The sequence below is a fragment of the Aethalodelphis obliquidens genome, unplaced genomic scaffold (genome assembly GCF_003676395.1).
Source record: "Aethalodelphis obliquidens isolate GAN/ISIS:26980383/991018 unplaced genomic scaffold, ASM367639v1 scaffold15, whole genome shotgun sequence".
Lineage (NCBI taxonomy): Eukaryota > Metazoa > Chordata > Mammalia > Artiodactyla > Delphinidae > Aethalodelphis > Aethalodelphis obliquidens.
The window spans coordinates 11811181-11830414 of record NW_020837959.1 but is presented as its reverse complement, the minus strand read 5'-3'; the positions used below and the strand labels follow the sequence as shown (position 1 = coordinate 11830414).

The 19234-nt window shown below is 51.4% G+C and overlaps 1 protein-coding gene across 3 annotated transcripts in view; it reads right to left on the bottom strand.

The window, feature by feature from the left end:
• STK24 (serine/threonine kinase 24) overlaps positions 1-19234 on the bottom strand; it is a 108644-nt gene that overhangs the window by 10965 nt on the left and 78445 nt on the right. For all 3 annotated transcript variants that reach the window (XM_027115949.1, XM_027115948.1, XM_027115950.1), the window contains 4 exons: positions 14460-14516; positions 8219-8327; positions 7765-7922; positions 511-696 (listed from right to left, as the gene is read on the bottom strand). In XM_027115949.1, the coding sequence (XP_026971750.1) occupies positions 511-696; positions 7765-7922; positions 8219-8327; positions 14460-14516 (510 nt within the window). The remainder of the gene's footprint in view (positions 1-510; positions 697-7764; positions 7923-8218; positions 8328-14459; positions 14517-19234) is intronic.

Below are 19234 nucleotides of genomic sequence, written 5' to 3'. Positions count from 1 at the left end.
TCCCAGAGTCAACTCAACAGCAAAGACAGTAAGAAGGAAAAGGGGAAAGCAAGGTGGGCGTACATTTCTATCTCATTCCTCTTTTCCTTCCTGACACATGCCCAGAAGAAACTGAAAACATTTACTTTAAATACCTATTAGCCACTGTTTTTCAGGCCAGACTTTGCAGTTACTAAAACGGCTAAATAGCCTGACCCTCCACTATAAATATTAAAAATGTATGATTCCACATATAATATTAAGGAGAACAGTCTTCAAGTTCAATGAGGTATGAGATACTAGAAAATCTGAAAGAAAATAAGTAGATTTTTCATCCTTAAAAGATAAAATAACAATAAAAAACGAATTTGCAATTCAAAGCAATTAATCACACCCATTTAGAAAAAGAAAAATAAATGAAATCACGAAGACAGCTGATAATAGTGATTAAAGAAAAATGCCAAGTAAGATGTATCCTGACCAATCAGGCCCCAGAGGAGGAGACGCCCGTTCTGATCTCAAAATACTCACAAAGCTCGGCTCCTTATTCAAACAGGCCTCCACAAACTCCTTGAGGGGTTTGCTGTAGTTTCCTTCCAGCGTCGGGGGGTTGTTCTTTGGAATGAGGAATAAAACCTTCATGGGATGCAGCTCGGAATGCGGAGGCTCCCCCTTGGCAAGCTCGATCGCCGTTATGCCCAGGGACCAGATGTCTGCCTGCAACAGCAAAGCATTCAAAGAGCCGTACTTCAGAGGAAAAGCATCTCAACGTGCTTCTAAGGTTTTGAAAAGGATACTCATTCTTGACTCAAAATAAGAAACGATATGCCTTTGGTATCATTTCAAAATAGGCAACACCCAGGCGAAAAGCTAACGCACAGAACATCTTCTGCCTCGACATGGAAGACGGCTCTTAATGATTTCTCCTCTTGCCTTTGCTGCTGGAGGTGGGAGACATCCCACGCTCATTTAGGTCCCCGAGTCAAGGGAACAGGGAACCCGAGGTGAGCGGGGAGGGCGTGTCCAGGGGCCAAAGCGTGTTTGCGAACCACCCTGTCCAGCGATGCTCAGAAGCCGGGCCTCGGACGGGGTTCAAGGCCAGCTCTCCAGCTGGTCCTGCGACCTGAGACAGAACACCCCACCTGTGGCGCCCAGCTCCCTCCTCTGTAAACTGGGACGAACGCTAAGGGTGGTCGTGCAAGATGCGTCACGTGGCACCCAGGACTTAGCGAGGATGCCCACATACCCACAGAGGTAGAGGACATCAACCTGAGGCATCCCCACATGCCCATCACAGGGTTTAAGAGTGAACAATCCGCCACACAGGCTGTTTTATCGCCGTTACAGCTTAAAGTAAATCACAGGTGTCATGACTTTTTTCAGTTTGCCAACGTAGGGGCTTTTAGCAACACCTAAAATTAACAATAATTACCCAATATCATGTACTAATTAAATTTTCTCAACTGTTCAAAACAAGTCTTCTCACGGTCTGGTCTATCTGAATCAGGATCCAAGCAAGGCCCATGTGTTGCTCTGACTGGTAGGTCAGCTAAGGCTCTTCTAATCTAGAACTGTCCACTCCCAGTCTCCCCAGTGCCACTGGCCTAAGGGAGAAAGAGGCCCCAAATTCCAGATTCCTCTGGCTCCTTCCTGCTGCCAGGCATGAGTTCTTCCGGTTCCTCACTTCCGGTTGAGTGACAGGTCAGTTACATCTAGAGCCTCGGTCATGTTCATTGTCGGCAAGAATGAGGCGCCGAGCAGGGCAGCTGCTGTCCAGCTGCCCAACCCTCCTGCCCGGCCCAGGCTGTGGCCACACCTGCTCAGTGCACATGAATGGGTTCCCTGACCGTGTGCTGGGAATGAGAAGCACTCTGGTTCGCAGGCTTTCTCACAAGCCGAAACCAAGCCACAGCAAAGAAGACAGAAGCCGAAAGTGAAGCGGGACCCCACAGGCAGGCCAAGAACGGGGCGAGGGGCACGGCCTCCTGCACTCGGCCTACACGACCTCCCTGCTCCTGTCACAGCACCGCAAAGCCATCCTACTTCCAGGCAATTACGTCAGAACCTAACACATCCCTCACTCCCAACTCCACGGCAGGGAAACGGAAAGGCTGGAACGCTGAGCAGGTTGCCCCAGGACCCAGACGTTCCCAACCTTTAACAACCTAGAGAGGGCTCACCTGCCACGTTCCCACAATCCTAAGACGTACGAGAAGTCCTAGCAACAATCTCCCCTGGGCAGCGGTTGGTGGGGACGATGCCCAGCACACCTTCTACTTCCTTCTGTTCCAGTGAAGGCGGGAATCACAGACGGCAAGCCTTGTAAACTCTTTGCACTCAGTTTGTACTAAAGGGATGAATCTGGAAGATCCAGTATCGGGAGTAATGTTCCTACCTTCCTTTCCTCTGCTTTATTTTACACGTGCTCTACTTTAAAAATCAGCAGAGGTGTGATGTGTTCCAGGGTCCGACCCCCAGGAGGAGGAAGCTGGGTGCAGTGAGCATCTGTAACCGTGGCGGCCGCAGGAGGACAGGAGGAAGGGCACAGGTACAAGGAGAAAGGGCGAGTTGCAAGAACAGAGGCAAAAATGACGAGTACACGACTCCTATACGGTCGCGATTCCTTTCTCAAGTCTGTGCAACTCCGCAGCTGCCTGCCTCTCTTGGATTTCATTCAACGGCTACTGTTTGCTAAGCCTGCCACTCGACAACAACCTGGCTTACAGCCATGTAGATAGAGATGATCCCTGAGGGATGCACCTCCAGACCCCCCAGCGTCCCGTAATCACTTCAATACACTCTGTTTCTGGAAAGCCCAGCCGATGATGGTGTCCGCTAGCAGCCTATCACGGGAAACGAGCCTGTGCTCATTTCCTTCAGAGACCTGAGGGCTTGCTATCAGGCTCCGGGCCGGACAACTGACAGGCAGCAAGAATTCAAGGACCTGCACCTGCTTCCTGTCTGACAATACAGACCAACTGAAGTCGACCGATGTATAACAGCCTTCCCAGCCCCACCCATAACGCGCCTCCCAGGTCTTCAGAGAAGAGGCACAGGCACTGCTCTCACCTTCTTCCCCTGGGAGGGTCACCAGTAGAGCCACATCAAGACAAGACGTGTGTCACTCCCCCAGGCAGCCAGGCCAGGAGCCCGAGCCTCGGCCCGGCCCGCCCCCCTGAACTTCTCTTTGGATCCTCCTAAATCAGCCAGGTGCCAGGCGTGCCGCTCTTGACCTCCCGGTGCCCTGGGTCCCCTTCCTGCCCCTGGCTTAGTGCAGGGCTGTCCTCCGTCCCTGGGACTTCTGTGGGGGGCTCCCGAGAGGCCTTCCTGCCTGCAGCCTCCCTCTGTAGACGTCTCACATCCTGCTGATGAATTTGGAAACCTCGACTGGCACTGGAATAAACGGCAAGCGATTCGGCATCATGTAGCAAAACCCATAAAAATATCCACCCTCGTTGAAAGCAATTCATTCCGCTTCTAGGAATCTACCCTAAATAAATTTTATATTTAGAAAACGGTAAAGGCTGCCCAAAATATTCAACAGCAGCATTACTTATGCTAAAGCTCAGAATGACTGCGTGGCTACGGCACATTAACTTCCTGAAGTATCAAGTACTCAACAACGATGCTGACACACAGACTCAATTGTACTTACGATATGCTATCACTTCATCTACAAGATATGGCATCAGATTTAGAACATGTGTCTGGATTTTAAAATAAAAGTTATGTGGGAAAGGTCAGTCATTTTCCAAAGCAATTGAGGTGTAAGAAGAGAACTGTTTTACCACCATGTGGGAAAGATAGGAAATTTAGCTACTAAGAGAAAACAAACAGAGGTTTTCACTATGAGCCTCAGTCCAAAGTTACAAAGGCAGGGGCCCTGAACTGCAGGTATTTCTCTGTGAACAGATTTTTTTTCTCCATATGTGGTTAGTTCTGGATAGAATTCCCCTAAAAGGGACAACACGGAATTATCTGCTACCGATGAGCAACAGGGGTGAGGGGATGCAAGTGGGGTGCTACCAGGATACAACTACTCTCCAAATCCTTGCAGTACCAAGTTAAGTAAAAGTACGCTGCCTACATCTCTGCAGTCAAAATACAATGTAAGTGGCATAAAAAATTTATGTATACCAGATATTGTACAAAGAACTGCAAGAGGGGGACGTCCCTGGCAGCCCAGTGGTTGGGACTCTGCGCTTCCACTGCAGGGGGCATGGGTTCAATCCCTGGTTGGGGAACTAAGATCCTGCATGCTGCGCAGCGTGGCCAAAAAAAAAGAAAAAAGAACCACAAGAGGAAGAGGGAAAAAAACACGGAGAACCCCAAGTAACAGTTACAACTAGTCAAAAACATACCTCATGGATTTAATAGAAACTATTTGCTTAATTAGAGGCAATATTTAGGAACACATTAGTAAGTGGCATCTAGAGGTATAAAACCATTTATGAGCAACTCCATAGCAATACACGGCCCAACCATCACTTCATGCTAGGATAAAACCTGTCATGAGTCCCCAAGCTGGATGCTTTTCCCACTCGCATCCTTCCCCCACCTCCAGGGCGCATTAGCCAGGAGGTGGGTAATTCCTGGTCCTGAAGACGGACCAGGGGAGTCCATGGGCTGGCATCGGGAAAGGAGGGCCAGTCACGTGCCAGTGGACAGGCTAGCCTTTCAGATTCCAACTGACGGCCAATCCCACTGTGTTTCCACTCATCTTTTTTTTTTCCATCAACACACCACTGTTTCCATCTTTCACCATGGTTAGACTGCAAACAGTTATTTCAGACATGACTGGACACCAAAATAACTTAGCTTGTGCTTGGGTACTAGGCCTACAGATGCTTTTCTTTTCATCTCATTTTTTCCGGTACTTTCCAGATTAAAGACTATGTGCTCCTTTTGAGACCAAAAAAAGGGAAAGTTATTTACAGGAGAATACTGACACTGGCCCCTCAGCCTCTACGGGAGTCGTTTAGTTAACAGGAAGTCTACCACGTTCTTCTCCTCAACCTACAATTCCAGCGCCAATGGCTCTCCTCTCCCCCAGTGGGCTTGGTCTGAATGTCCTTCCCTCGTCTCGGAAGGGCTGAAAAGCCTGTGTCTGTGAAGCCCTCCCCAGATCACTCCGACCTCCTCTCAGCACCCCTGCACTCCGTTCCCTGTCAGAGCGCCCGACATGCAGTGTCGCACTCACTCACTGAAGACGTAAATCTTCAGCACAGCGCTGGGCTCAGCTACGGCAAGGACAGAAGGGATGAGTACAGAGAAGGGGACAAGGCTCTCACCCAAGTCTCCAATCCATCCACTAACACACCATCCTAATATCCTTACAAAGGAAGGGGAAAAAGATGGAGGTTCTTCGCCGAAGACCCCGGCTCCATCGTTGATCCCACAGGCTTCCCGGGGGGCAGAGCAGAGCTCACTCCTGTGGCCCCATCTCCACAGTCTGGGGACTCCTTACACTAAGCCACCCCAAGTCCCCTTAAAAATAATATGCCTCTTAAGGCATATGGGCCAACACGACTTAGACATGCTGTGCTCAGCTCAAGAGCTGAGGTCGGCATCTTCAGCCCTGGCAAACGACAAGGGGCCAAATGCACGGGTCCCAGAGACGACTGTGTCAAGCAGGGCTCTAGACGCACACACGAGACTTAAGGCCAGCACCCCCTTCAGTTCAGGGACGCGAGGATGCTGGTGAGGCAGGTACAGTCCATCCTCACCCCAACCCCACCTGCCTTTGAGAATCAGCACGTGTGCCCCAACATGGAACTGCCGAGAGCACCCTGCTTCCCCAGGGCCCCCGGGGCTGCAAGCTCTCGAGCTGTCACGCGGAGACTAGTGGGGACACTGGCCAGACAGACACGCAAGGACAGACGGGGGGACTGGAAAGAGGCCGAGTGTGTGTACCGGCAGAGCAGACGTGCCCGTCAAAGAGCGTAACCGCCCCGCCAGACGAGCCTCAGACGGGGGCAATCACTGGAAACAGGTCTTTCGTCAGGCACTGCTCCAGACAAGAGCGGCCAGCCCAGGGGCACATGCTCCCACCCTCAGGCCCCAGCCTCTGGCAGCCTTTCCTGACAGACCTCAGGACTCAGGTCCTGAGCCTTATCTGCACTTCCCACACCTCCTGCGTCAACAAACCTGGGAAGAGAATTTCACAGACATCTTCACAATGAGTTCCAGCTAAGAGCTGTTGGGTCTGATCCAAGCAAACGGAAGGACTGGCTTTTGCCATAAGCCAGAGGAAAGGGTAAGGGAGCTAAGGGTTTGCACGAAACGTGACGCGCTTTCTTAAGCTCCCCAGCCAAGCGTGCATTCCCTGTAAGTCTGCGACAGTGTCTTTTCATCTGCCTAAAAAACACCACAGCATCTACTGATCACACAGGAGCATTCTGATCTCGACAGCTCCAGGGAAAAGGTGACAAAGCTTCACGATGCCGTGGGATCGCTACGGTGCCGAGGCCACCTTCAGCAAACACCCAGAGAGGCCCTGCCCAGGAAGAAAGGCGGGGGAGGAAGGTCTCAGGCAGCCCGGACAATTCTTGAAGAAGCGTCAGGTGAGCCGTGGTGAGCAACACTGAAAAGGCAAGATCTGCATCCTGAGTCACGGGGGCCACGGTTGACCAGCTCACCGACCAGAAAGGAAAAGAAGAGAAGGATCAGCGGGGTGTGATCAGATGAGTTAAGAGGCTTGGATTCTGGCCCCAGCCCTGCCAAAATCTAGACCTGAGAACTCTGATAAATGGGCCTCAGCTTAAAAAAAAGAGAAGGAACTGAACACCTAAGTTCCTGTTGAGTCTTCCAACGATACGACCCCAGGAAAAGGGACAACAGCAAAAGCTGCTGCTGACATCAGAAGTAGCTATGGCGGTAAACCCACCCCAGGGCCAAGGCGCCCACAGGCAACAGACACACCAGAGACTAGACAGCTCTGCTACCTTGAGGGCTGAAAACCTAATCGTCACTTACTGGCCATTGGCTACCAAGGCCACGAGGACGCCTATGGGAGTCACGGCCACCATTACAACTCAACAGTGAGAGGGCCGGGTCCACCTCTGCCGCGATGGACACGCACTCCAGCAACTTCCAGCACCAACGCAACAGCTCACCACACCGAGCTTAGGTCCCCAGGAAAAGCCACCCTTACGCTCCGTGTGCAATGCTTCACAAGGTGGGGATCTGCCAGGTACTGAGAAGAGTTCCACTTAAAGAGAAGAAATGGTGTTTGGCATGTCAGTGTATCTGAGTTAAATATTTGTTTGCCTAGAAATACCGGTTTAGAGAAGCCTATTCTCTGTGGCCCACGTGGAGATCTCACTGCATTCAGGCGACCGAGACAGAGCCGGTGTGGGACGCGAGACTGAAATGAGGTCTAGGAGGCGGGGGTTCTGGGCTTTTTGAGTCTATATTAAACAGTTTTAGAAAGCTGAAGGGCAACGGGGAAGAAAGAAGACAGGAAAAACTGGGAGAGTGCATCATATGACGGGTAAAAGAGGCTGGAAAAGGGAATCACGATTTTGCCTCTTGTTGCTAAGGAGCGTCTGAGGACACGATCCCAGCAGGGGGGCATCTAAAGGCGAGGACAGGAGGGTGTGCAGCAGCCCGGAGAGCACTCTTCTGCCCAGGTGCTGGCCTTCCAGTTCTGTGCACTCTCCGTTTCTCCTGTGGGATCCTTTCTGCCCTTGCCCCTTCAATAGGGTTCAGAGTTCTGTCCAAGGCCCTCTGCCCTCCCCCACTCCTCAGGCTCCTCTGGCCCGCCAGCCAAGGCGCCGCCCTCACCTTTGAGTCGTAGGCCGACTGCTTGATGACTTCAGGCGCCATCCAAAAAGGGGTGCCCACGAAGGTGTTTCTCTTTATCTGGGTGTCTGTCAGCTGGCCCGCCACTCCAAAGTCCGCCAGCTTCACCTCTCCGTGTTCAGAGAGCAGGACGTTGGCAGCTGTAAAACAGAACCAAAGACGTCTCCTGCCGTCATCTGCTGGAGAGTTCCGCCCGCTACCATCTGGGACCAGGCACACGCGTGCCCCAGCACCATCACGTGCCCGACAAGAACAGGGACCAGGGCTGTGCTTCTGGTGAGACCCCCTCGTGGCCCGGCCCACCTACCCAGGCACGTCGAAGGCATACCCACAGGACAACGTCCCTTGAGAAGAGAAGCACGGTTCAAACTCTACAGCTAACACTCCTTCCTCACCTTGGGTATTTCAAAGGAATATAAACAAGAGGTTTTCTCACCTTTAATATCTCTATGAATTTTCTTCTCCGAATGCAAATAATCAAGTCCTTTCAGTATTTCTCTTAATATAGTAGCAATCTGGGTTTCATCTAAAGGGCCAGGTTCTAACTAACAAGAAAAAACAAGATTAAAGTTACTTAAATGATTAGATGAAAAAGTGTGAGATGACAGAACAGCCAATGTTAAATGGATGAGAATAATCAAACCTGAAATCTTCTTCACTCCCAAACAGAATTAAAACCTAATTACAAGCCCCTTTTAAAAATCTCCACAGAGAACCGGGGAACGTGACTTTGCTGGATGAAGCAAAGCTGGCTAAGAATCGAAGCCGGGCCAGTGAGAAAGGCCGCGGTCGGCCTGCCACGCCTGCCGGCTGAGCTGGGACGGATGACAGTCCAGAAAGCAAAAGCCCAGCGCCTCGCAGTGCTTGCCAGGGAGGGGGCAGAGCAGCCTGGCTCTGTCCTAGCAGAGGTGACGGTTATCGCAACACAAGGGGTCAAGAAGAGAAGGCCCGGGGGCTGGCTGCTTTCTGAGGCCACCCCAGCACCGGAAGTTCTTACATCTGAATTGTAAAACTTGGGGGAAGAGAGCGGAAAAGAGCTCAATCCCTCATGACTGAATTTTTTTATGTGATATAATATATATACACACGTATGTTATGTAATAAAAACATTAGTTAGTATATTACCCCAAATGACATAATAATTGCCTGAGGATAAATATTTCAAGGAAACTCGAAGGAATTGACACTGACTCCTCACTGCTGTTAGTTATACAAAGATGTAAGGCAGACAAGTCAGGTACACACATCCCCACTAAAAGAAAGAAACTCAGACAAGTTCTAGAGCTCAGTTCAAACTGGACAGTAAGCCTACCATCACCTGTACAGCAGGGAACTCAACCACCACCAATCGCATAACTACCTCAGCAAAACCACCTAACACTCCACCCAAAGAACAAACAGTGGAAGCGTCAGAGAAAGGGGCAGAATTCTAACAATTTAACTTTTCATCTGAATGATGATGTTCGGTATTACGTTTTCAGACTTGACAGTGAATTCCACCATAACCCAAATTGACACACGTAAGTCAACGGGACGACACAATTCCACGATGCTCACCGAGTAGGTGTGAAAGAGACAGATTTGCTTTAAACCAAAGGGAATGGAAACCAAGACACGCCTTCTGAGGTAGCGTTCCGACGGACACGTCCATTTTCTCGGACAGACAAGTCCTGCTGTCTCAGGGCCTTCAGTGGGATGGTGGTGGTGGAACAGCTGATCGTTTCTGGGCCCAGGTCGGGGCACAGAGAACCCCCTTCTCACTTCATAACAGCGCGATTGCAGCTGCCCCACTTTCTGGTCCATCCAGCGAGCTGGTCACAGGCCCAACCTGACCCATGAAAATCCACGAAGCCCGGGAGGAAGGGGGTGTTTCTCGAAGTCGGGGCCACCTCTCTGGGACTCTGGCCCGTCTGGCAGCGGGGCCCCCGTGCTCAAGCCACTTTCTCACACTCAGAACCCAGGTGGAAGGGAGGCTCCTTGCTTTTTGTTTCACGGTGTGCTACAGAAGTCACACTGACAGGTAACTAGTCCCCCAGGAAGTCCTCCAAGTCCTAACTAGGATCCCGCCCGCGACGGCCACAGACCAGGGCGGCCCACTGCACACTCTGTTCCGCGGAACCTAATTCCTCCCCAAGTTGTCTGACCCAGAGTCTTGTTCTCAAGAAACACATCGAAACGACTGTTCCTAAGCACACGATCCGGAAACCCTGCCTTGTCTGCCGGCTCCACATCTACTTCTGAGTTCACAGAGTGGGGGAATTTTAATACTCAAAATGAGGAAAATGCACTTTTCTCACAGCCTGGGGAAAAAGAGGAAGGAGGCAGAGACGCTGGCGAATTTGCTCTTATGCCCCGGGTACAGACCACAGAAGGCTAACCCCACCGTTCAAAACGCTCTCCCAGAGCGGGGCTTCCATCCCCTCCTGCAGCAGCTTTTCACCCAGGCAGACAGCCAGGAACGTCTGGCTGGACTTGGACTTACCCACCTCCGCCCTCCTGTGATCAAGTGTCTGGAAAGAAACGGCGGAGCAGCCTGGAGTCATCACCAAGGAGAGAGAAGACTGAGGAACACGAACTGAAACATCTTCTGCTGGACCATTTGAGAGCTGGCTCTCCGACTGATATATATATATGGTTATGCCCTTTTAAATCTGGCCTGAACACCACCCACCAATGATTCATAGGCGGGGGCAGGAAGAGAGAGACTCTATTTACAGAGCAGGGAGATCCTTCAAGGTGTCAAAATCCACTGTAAAGGGTATTCAGTTGTTCCCTAGAGCACAGAGCTCCTGGCTGGTGGGTACTCACATGCTCCACCACTAACATTCCCAAGCAGTCTCTTCATTAAGAAGACTGTGGAATCTTCAAATAATCTCTATAAAAGAAAGACTCAGAGGAAAAAAAAGATGTAGACGGCTCCTCTTCTCTGGGTGACCTCTAATTCCCCCTCCCAAACCTGTTTTCCCCTCTTCCTCTGTAACAGACTCTCGGCCTGCACACGGCCACCCAACTAGAGACCGTATCTGCCGGCCTCTGCAGCAGCAAGTCTGGCCACATGACTGAGTTCTCGCCAAAGGAATACTTGCAGAAGTGCCCCTTCCCGGTCTTGGCTTTGAAACGCCGGCAGCCAGAGAAGACAAGGACTCAAGACCACGGGAAGCCACCCGCCCCTGCAGAGCCCGGAGACCACTGAGCCCACGTGTGGGAGAGGAAGTTCCATCTCGTGTGAGACACTGTTTGGAGGCCACCACAACAGCAGCTTGGCCTGAACATAAATGAACATGTCATCTCATTTTCTAAAATTCATGTGGCATATTCATTTTTAAGTTTGTCAAATATCTCTGCCTGACTGAGTGACCAATTTATGTAGCCTAGTTCCTTCTTAATTAAGATTCCACGGTTGCCCCTTAGATTCTCCTATAATACTGACTCATCTTGTAGTCAGTGAAAAATCTTTCGGTCTCAGGCCCTCTGTTGCTATCCTCATTCCCCTTCTCCCAATTCACCTCATGCTGCTTTATTTTCCTTGTAGCACTTTCCCACATGCGATATAATCAACTGTCTGCCTCTACTTGGAAGCTCAATTCCAGAATGAAAAGAAAGCCAAAAAAAATTATCACACATGCTCACAAGGCAATCCTAGGTGAAGGAAGGCACCATCTTCCCGCCCTGGCTAAGGTGTTATTAAGACTCAATGCGGGGAATTAAACTAATGTCTCACAACCTAAGTAAAAAGGCACGAAAACTAAAATGTAGAGTGAAAAAAGCCACCAAGTCTCCAGTATTTCATTACAGCAGCCCCAGTGCACGAAGAGAAAGGATGAATCTAGAGTGAGGAGAGAGCCGGCGAGATCTTCGTGCTCTGGGAAACGGCAGAGCCCTGCCCTTGAACAGGACACCGTCATCCTTCCCTCCACAGGCTTCATGTACAGGGGCTGCTCCAGAGACATACAAACATATCGGCACTGTGCCTCTTAACAGAGAGATATTAAACAAAAGCAAGGTGGGGGCTTCCCTGGTGGCGCAGTGGTTGAGAGTCCGCCTGCCGATGCAGGGGACGCAGGTTCGTGCCCCGGTCCGGGAAGATCCCACATGCCGCGGAGCGGCTGGGCCCGTGAGCCATGGCCGCTGAGCCTGCGCATCCGGAGCCTGTGCTCCGCAACAGGAGAGGCCACGACAGTGAGAGGCCTGTGTACCGCAAAACAAGAACAAAAGCAAGGTGGGATTTTTCTAAGAAATGCCCCAAATCCACATATTCAGCTACCTGGTAACAAATCTTCATATGCAACAATACTCTGGTTTTTAGAATCTTGTGTAAACATTTAATAGACACTCTCAAAATAATCTTAATAGTCTTCAACATTCACAAAACTCTTGTATCCTATTATTAAAGTGCATCTTCTTTGAGGACTGGGGTCAGGCCAACAGAAAAGGAATAAGAGATGAAGAAAGATACGACAAAGTCAGAGGGAGGGAAAGGAGAGCGCGGGGTCAGGGCTTTGCAGCTGGTTACAACAAGGTCCAATGTCCAGCTCTATCTGCTAGCTGGCACACCTAACTTCTGAGTATTTCTGTTTCTTCGAGTAAAATGAGACGATTTGGGCACATTCAAAAAGGGATGCCTGGTTCTTGTCACCAGAGCCCCTGATGTGGAAGATGGACGGCAGTTTGCCGGGACTCGCACCATATGGGATTTTAGTTAATAAGTGGAGAATTCGACACTTCCTTCCAACTGTAATGTCTAAAATTTCACAGACTTCAAAGCTCCAAAGAAAGTTACCACTAAATAAATTATTGTGGCATTAAGAATGAATAAACTAAAGCATTTAGAGACTAGAATTGCTGTTCTGAAAGACTCAATGTTGGAAAAGAGTCCCCACAAATCATTTTATACATGCCACAAATGAAATTCACTTAAGATAATAGTAAATCGAATTATACAAAACGAGGCAATTTTCTACATTTCTGTAGTATTTCCCAAAGGAGTAAAAAAAAAAAAAAAAAAAAAAGAAAAGCTCTTTGTGTCATATGTATATTTACAGAAAAGCAGCAAAGGAAGTCATAAAATTTGTCCAGCTGCTTTCTCCATTTTAATACCACTGTTTATACCATATTAAATTTTTCCCCTGAACTTTCCTTTTAACCAATTGCTTTTACGGTTTATAACATTATGTGATTTTTTTTTTAAATTGGGTACATAAGCCTTTCAGAGATACATACAGTTCTAGAGGTTCTACCTTCCCCCCAAAATACTAATTGTTACTATTACTGTGAGAAAGTAAACTCCTTTTAACCAAAGGGTATTTCTTTTCTTAGTGAATAAAAATCTGTGTCAACTGTAACCACCAAAAAACGCTAGCTTCCTTCAGCTGTGAGACCAGTGAAAACTGCAGACCTACCACCCTGACAACCGTCTAGCAAGCAGAACCCACACTCTAACACTAAAATGATAGATCAGGCCTGACTTGGAAATCACCACTCACCCAAAAGCCCAGCTTTTACAGGACGGGCAGGGAAAGAGCGCTGATCCGTTGATTTCACCGCATAACCACGTGGGGATGAAATGTCAGGGGCGAAACAACCGTGTGAGATTTTTTTAATTTGTTTTGCACATATTGTGTCTCAAGGACGACTTAAGTAATGCCCACGATTTACTGGTTATTTCTGAGCACCTCATCAGAGGCCAACATGTAACCATGTTTTACCACAAGAGGGGAGTTACAGACTGTGACTTTGAGGTCATCCTACACCGGAGCTGCCTCTACCATGTGTGTGGGCTGGACACCTAGGTCCAGACCAGGTAGGAGCACCGCCACTGGCAGGGGTCCAGCTCCACCACAGCCACACTGGGAGCGCAGCAAGGCCTCTCTGCGTGTGCATCCGGTAAACAGAAACATGCGTTCCTGCTTGGCCCAGCGGCAGCTCCCATTTGTGATACTGTGCCCGTCTCCTACCTCTGAAATGAAATTTTAATTTTTAAAAATTCTAGTTCTGATTAATCATAAATGAAGATGTTCCACGCATATTTTAGAAGCGAAGTTACCATCCGAAACATGAAACAATGATGGGGTACCAGCTCCACAAAAGTTAAAACCAGTTTTAGAAAATAAGAAACTGTTATTAAGTCAGACACAGCAGGCGACATCCTTCATGGCTGCTTGGAATGAATTCACTGGTTTCCCATGAAATAGCAAAGCTGTCTTCAAAAGCAGATCTATATGCAGACGTAAGCTGGGACGAAGTGAGAGAGTGGCATGGACATATACACACTACCAAATGTAAAACAGATAGCTAGTGGGAAGCAGCCGCATAGCACAGGGAGATCAGCTCGGCGCTTTGTGACCGCCTGGAGGGGTGGGATAGGGACGGTGGGAGGGAGACGCAAGAGGGAGGAGATATGGGGATATATGTATACATATAGCTGATTCACTTTGTTTTACAGCAGAAACTAACACACCACTGTAAAGCAATTAGACTCCAATAAAGATGTTAGGAAAAAAAAAGATCTATAATTTACGGTAACTTATCAGAAGCAGAAATCCCTACTATAAGGAATAGTTTGGTCCTTTTTTCATGCAACTTAAAAGGGAAACAGAAATGTAAACAGAATTATCTTTACAAGCAAGACTGACTGAGAAGACCTCTGATGCATATTAAACATCCAGCGTGATACTTACTAGGTCCAGTGCGGAACCTCCACCAAGATATTCCATTATTATCCATAATTTAGTGTCCTACAGAAAAACAAAAAGAGAGGCAAATTATTTCTTTTAATAAAAGCAGAAAAGATTGTTTTAAATAATCTAAGGGTATTTTGCTCTGTCATTTTGGAACTAGAAAATTTTATAAATACACAACAGCGAGAAAAGTGCATCCGAGTGAGAACTGGGTGGGAAGCCTGCACTGTGCCGGAGGGGCCCCGCACCAGACCCCCCCGGCAGTGCGCTCCACAGCTACCGCACCAGGGCTCCGAGGGGCGCGCCTGTTTTCACACCACCTCAGTGGCTGATCCTCTGGCACAGAAGGGTTTGGGAACCAGTCCCCAAGGCCAGTACCATGCACACCCATCCCGCCCTGAGCATCAGACAGGAGGCGACGGAGCACAGCCCTGGGCCACCTCCCCCCCCACTCCCCCCACGCCTGCAGCTCTGAGATGCGCAGAGGGCAGGTGGCATGGCTGGTGCGGCCTGTCACCCACTGCCTTGCTCCGGAGCTGGGCGGCCACCCTGAAGGCCGCCGTCCCCCTGCTCCGGGATATCCAGGAGAGCAGAGAGGCCCGAGCCTTGCCCCAGTCCTCCAGCCCCCTCACCAGCCTCCGTGTCTTGCGTCTCTTCCGTCCGTCTCTCCTGAAGCCCCGTAGCGCCCATGGCTTCCAGGGTTCTTTTCAGACACAAATCCCAAAGTGCTACTCCCTTGAAAGCCAACAGGCTAGCAAACACCCACCCAGCCCTCCCGGGGGATGAGGGCACACCGGTGCGGGGTCAGGAGCACACTTCCTCTGAAGCCTCTGACTGGGCGCCTGGCCGAGTGAGTGCCCGCGCCACAGCAGGCAAGCTTGAAGGCTGGGGGGGGCGCGGTGACCTGCCACGGCCTGCGGTGCCCGGTCCACAGCCTCGGAGCAGGTGTGCAAGCGCCAGGCTGCTTCCCTGCTAACGCGACACTCTCGGTTGCTTTCAAGCGCATCAAAAAGAAGAAAAGCAAACAAAACCCTTCCTAGGCTCTTTGGTACCTTCAGGATGGAGCTGAGCCCGAGCTCTTCAGAGCAAGCAGGGCCCTCGCCAGGCCCCATCCTCGCTGCTCCCTGGCTCTAGCAATGCTGAAAGTTTTGCTCTTCTGGACTGAGGCGCAGTTTCCTCAATCAGGAAAACCCTCACCAGCTCCCCTCCCCCCCCTCCACTTTAGCACCTTTGGTCTGATCTTCACTTAGATTTGCTTGTCTGTGTTTCCCACCAACAGCAAGCTAAGTGGCTGGGGGCAGCGCCTGGCACGCTCAAGCCCAGGAAAGGCGGCCTGTGGCACCTGTAGCGGAGGAAGGGCAATGATGCTGACTGCGTGTTCACTTCAGGGAGGCACTCGTGCCTGCGCTACACTTGTATAGGAAGTTTCTTTTAAAATTTAAAAAAAAAAAAAATTAATTAAATTTAAAAAAAATTTTTAAAGAATTTAAAAAAAATTTTTTTTTTAAATTTTAAATAAATCCTGACATCTGGAGTCAAGTCTGTGATATCATAAAGAAACAGCCCAAGTTTTACTGTATGTGGAACACCTTCTCAAGTCTTTAAACGCCCTTGACTCCTGATATGATGAAGACAATTCCAGTCTAGACTGGAAAAGGCACGGAAACCTTACCTGATGTGTTTGGGGTCTACCTGATAGACACAAACATTTACTCACTTAGTATTCATCCAGTCATGGGCACCAGCCTTGAGCAGGCTCCATCACCCCCTGCTTCCTAGCAGAGAGAGCATTCTCCGGCCCTCCTTTATTTCACAGATACGCCCAAGTCTTCCCCAGGCCAGTACTTCCCGAACACCTGCTCCTGGAAAAGGTCCATGCTACTCCCTCTAGACACCCCAAGAGCACCTTGTTGGAGAGCGAGAAAGCAACTACTGCGGGGAACGGCCAACACCATTTTTGACGGCACAGGAAAGCTAAATGGTTTTTCTATAAGGAACTTGGGAGTTTACGTTTCTACTCTCATTCTCTTTTCTACGGCACCGTCTGGCCCAGCTCCCATCCCTTTTACTCTGTGGGTGTTGAGGGTGAGTTCCCTACAACGAGATCAGCTCTGGCAGGCAGGCTCCCCCACCCCGCATCTGCACCTGTGGGGAGCTGGAGCAGAGGAACAGGACACCCTGGGAAACGGTCTGTGTTGACTCGGAGGTTCAGGGTCATCTCACAGCTTCCGGAAGCAGCGAGACAGGCGACCACACCTCATCCTCCGTTCCAAAGCTCCAGCTCCCCACTACCTACTCAGGGAGCAAAACAACCCTTTACACGGCTCGCTCTCCTTTCAGGGAGTCATGACAGGGGACAGAGTGACCTGTTCTCCCGTAACCCTCAGGGGCACTTCAGCAACAGCAGAACACCTGGCAAACCAGGTGCCCCCAGCTGAAAGGCTTTATAAAGCCCGGGCCTTCACTGCACCTTCCTGGAGAGGAAGATGCAGTAAAAAAGACCAGCCCCGCTTCTCTGTTCATCCAGCTCGTTCCTGGTACCAGACAGGCCAGGGCCTGAACGCTACCCAACACGAGGTCCGCCAGATCAGGGGGGCACTCAGAAAGACAGCACTAGGTCCTTCATTCAGGCCATTGCTTTTTAAAGACTTGGCCAGGTCCTAGGACCCAGGTGCTTTTCTCCCCAGTTCCACCAGTCTGGGAATGGAAACTGCGTCAAGAAAGGTTCCACTGGTCCCACCTCTCAGCTGAACCTGCCTTCCCACCCCACGGGGTGTGCCGCACGCCTCGGCCGCCAAGCCAGCAAGAGAGTGGGGGAAAGCCCTGGGGACGAGGGCTCAGCGGCCTCACCGGCTCTGTGCTCCCCGCAGCCGGTCCCCGTGGGGAGCTCGTCTCTAAGGCGGAGGCCAGACCTCCAACGACTGGCGAGTCACAGCTCCCAGGAGTGAGCCCCAAGCGAGGGGACAGCAGGACCTGCCGGGTCACAGAGGCGGAACCAGCTGCCTTTTAAGATGAACCGAAGGATGAGTTGGCACCGGGGCGGGGGTGGAGGGAGGGAACGAGGGGGTCAAGTGCGGCCAGCCAGCAGGTAGGGCAGGAGTGCAGCAGCAAGAACCTAACGTGGAGGGCGAGGGGAGGGCCCGAGAACCGTCCATCCTGTAGCCTGTTGCTAAACACTTCACACTTCCTCCCAGAAGTCACCGGAGGGCACCAGGGCCGGCTCTCGCTCTTACTCAGCCCTCGAGGTGTGCAGGGAAGAGGCCAGGCGCAGCGAACGGCGCCTGCGTGGCGGGGAGAGGGGCTGGACTGGGGGCGGGGCAAGGTTGGAAGGCGGGGCACAGGCGGGGCAGGCGGCCTCGCTCAAATGGACAGGGGCAATGCCCTCCACCGACAGGGAGTCCTGGGGGAAGCGGCAGAGGACGGGCTGACAAAGGTATCCACGGGTCCTTCACGCAGCGAGGGTCACTCTCCTTTCTCTTTAATGCAAAACCATCGCTGGTTTTAAAATAGCTGACAGCTTCTACCAAATTCCAGTATGAATTCTCAACTCTGTGGCTTGGCGGACCAACCCGTGCCAAGCACGGACCCACCCGCCTGCTCCTCTCACCTCCAGCTTCTCCCTGCGCCCAGCTCCAAGGCCCGCAGGCTTCTGCACAGCTGCTCCCACTGCCAGGTGTGCCGCCCGCCGGCCTCTGAGGACAGCATTCGGGGTGACCCTCTCCCTCCTCCGTGCTCCAGGCCCATGCTCTGTCCTCACTGTCCCTGCCTCAGGGAAGGCAGCCCGGCTCACCCTCCGCCCAAGACTAGCCCCACCAGCAGTGCCCTCGGTTCACCCGCCACCTCCCATTCCCACGGGTGACCCCCAGCCCAACCGGTGACCCCACTACGCCCCTGGTCACCTCCCCCAGCACTCTCCTCCACGGCTGCATTCCTCTGGACTCAAGCCTTCTCCTTCTCTAGGCTGACTCTCTCCCACGGTCCCAGCGAGTCCAAGGCTATTGGGTCTGCTTGGCTCCACCCTGTCCTGGCTAGAATTCCCCAACTCTAACCCTCAGCGGCCGGTTCCTCCTTCTGACCCAAAGGGAAGGGTACTAAGAACAAGCTCTGCCCGCCTCCCACGCCGACTGGGACAGAGATGCTGCGGACGTCATGAAAACCAGGGGCAGAGTGGAGGCCGGGTCTCAGGATGAGTGGAGTCCTGCGGTGCAGACAGGACCTGCGCCGCATCAGCTGGCCCCCGCGCAGCACCTCCGGGGCAGGACACTCATTCAACACAGGCGGAAGAGGCCTCTTAAATCTGCCACCAGTCACCATCCCAAGTAATAATTTCTACCACCCACCCCCAAAGAAGAAACATTCAGAAGGGAGTAAATGGACCAGCTCAGGAAAGTAAAGATGGGCTCTGAGGGCTGCAGGCCAAGCGCTCCCCGCGGCTCCGGCACGGTTTCTCCTCTTCGGCACCACCGGCACTTGGGGCTGGATAACCTCTGTTGCGGGGCTGCCCTGTGCATTGTAGGGTGCTGGGCAGCATCCCTGGCCTCCACCCGCTAGAGGCCAGTAGCACATCCCCAGTCCTCAGGGCCAGACACCACCCATGGCCTCTGGGGGCCAAAGTCGCCCCTGCTGAAAACCACTGAACTGCCCAGTCAATGTCCCTAAGCCTGAAGTGCTACTGCTCAGAAGTGCTGACCGGTTAATTCCCTCCTCCCCTTGGCAAAACCAGTTGTTATACCCTGCAGCCTCCAGCTAGGAGACCATCACTAACTCACTGTGTG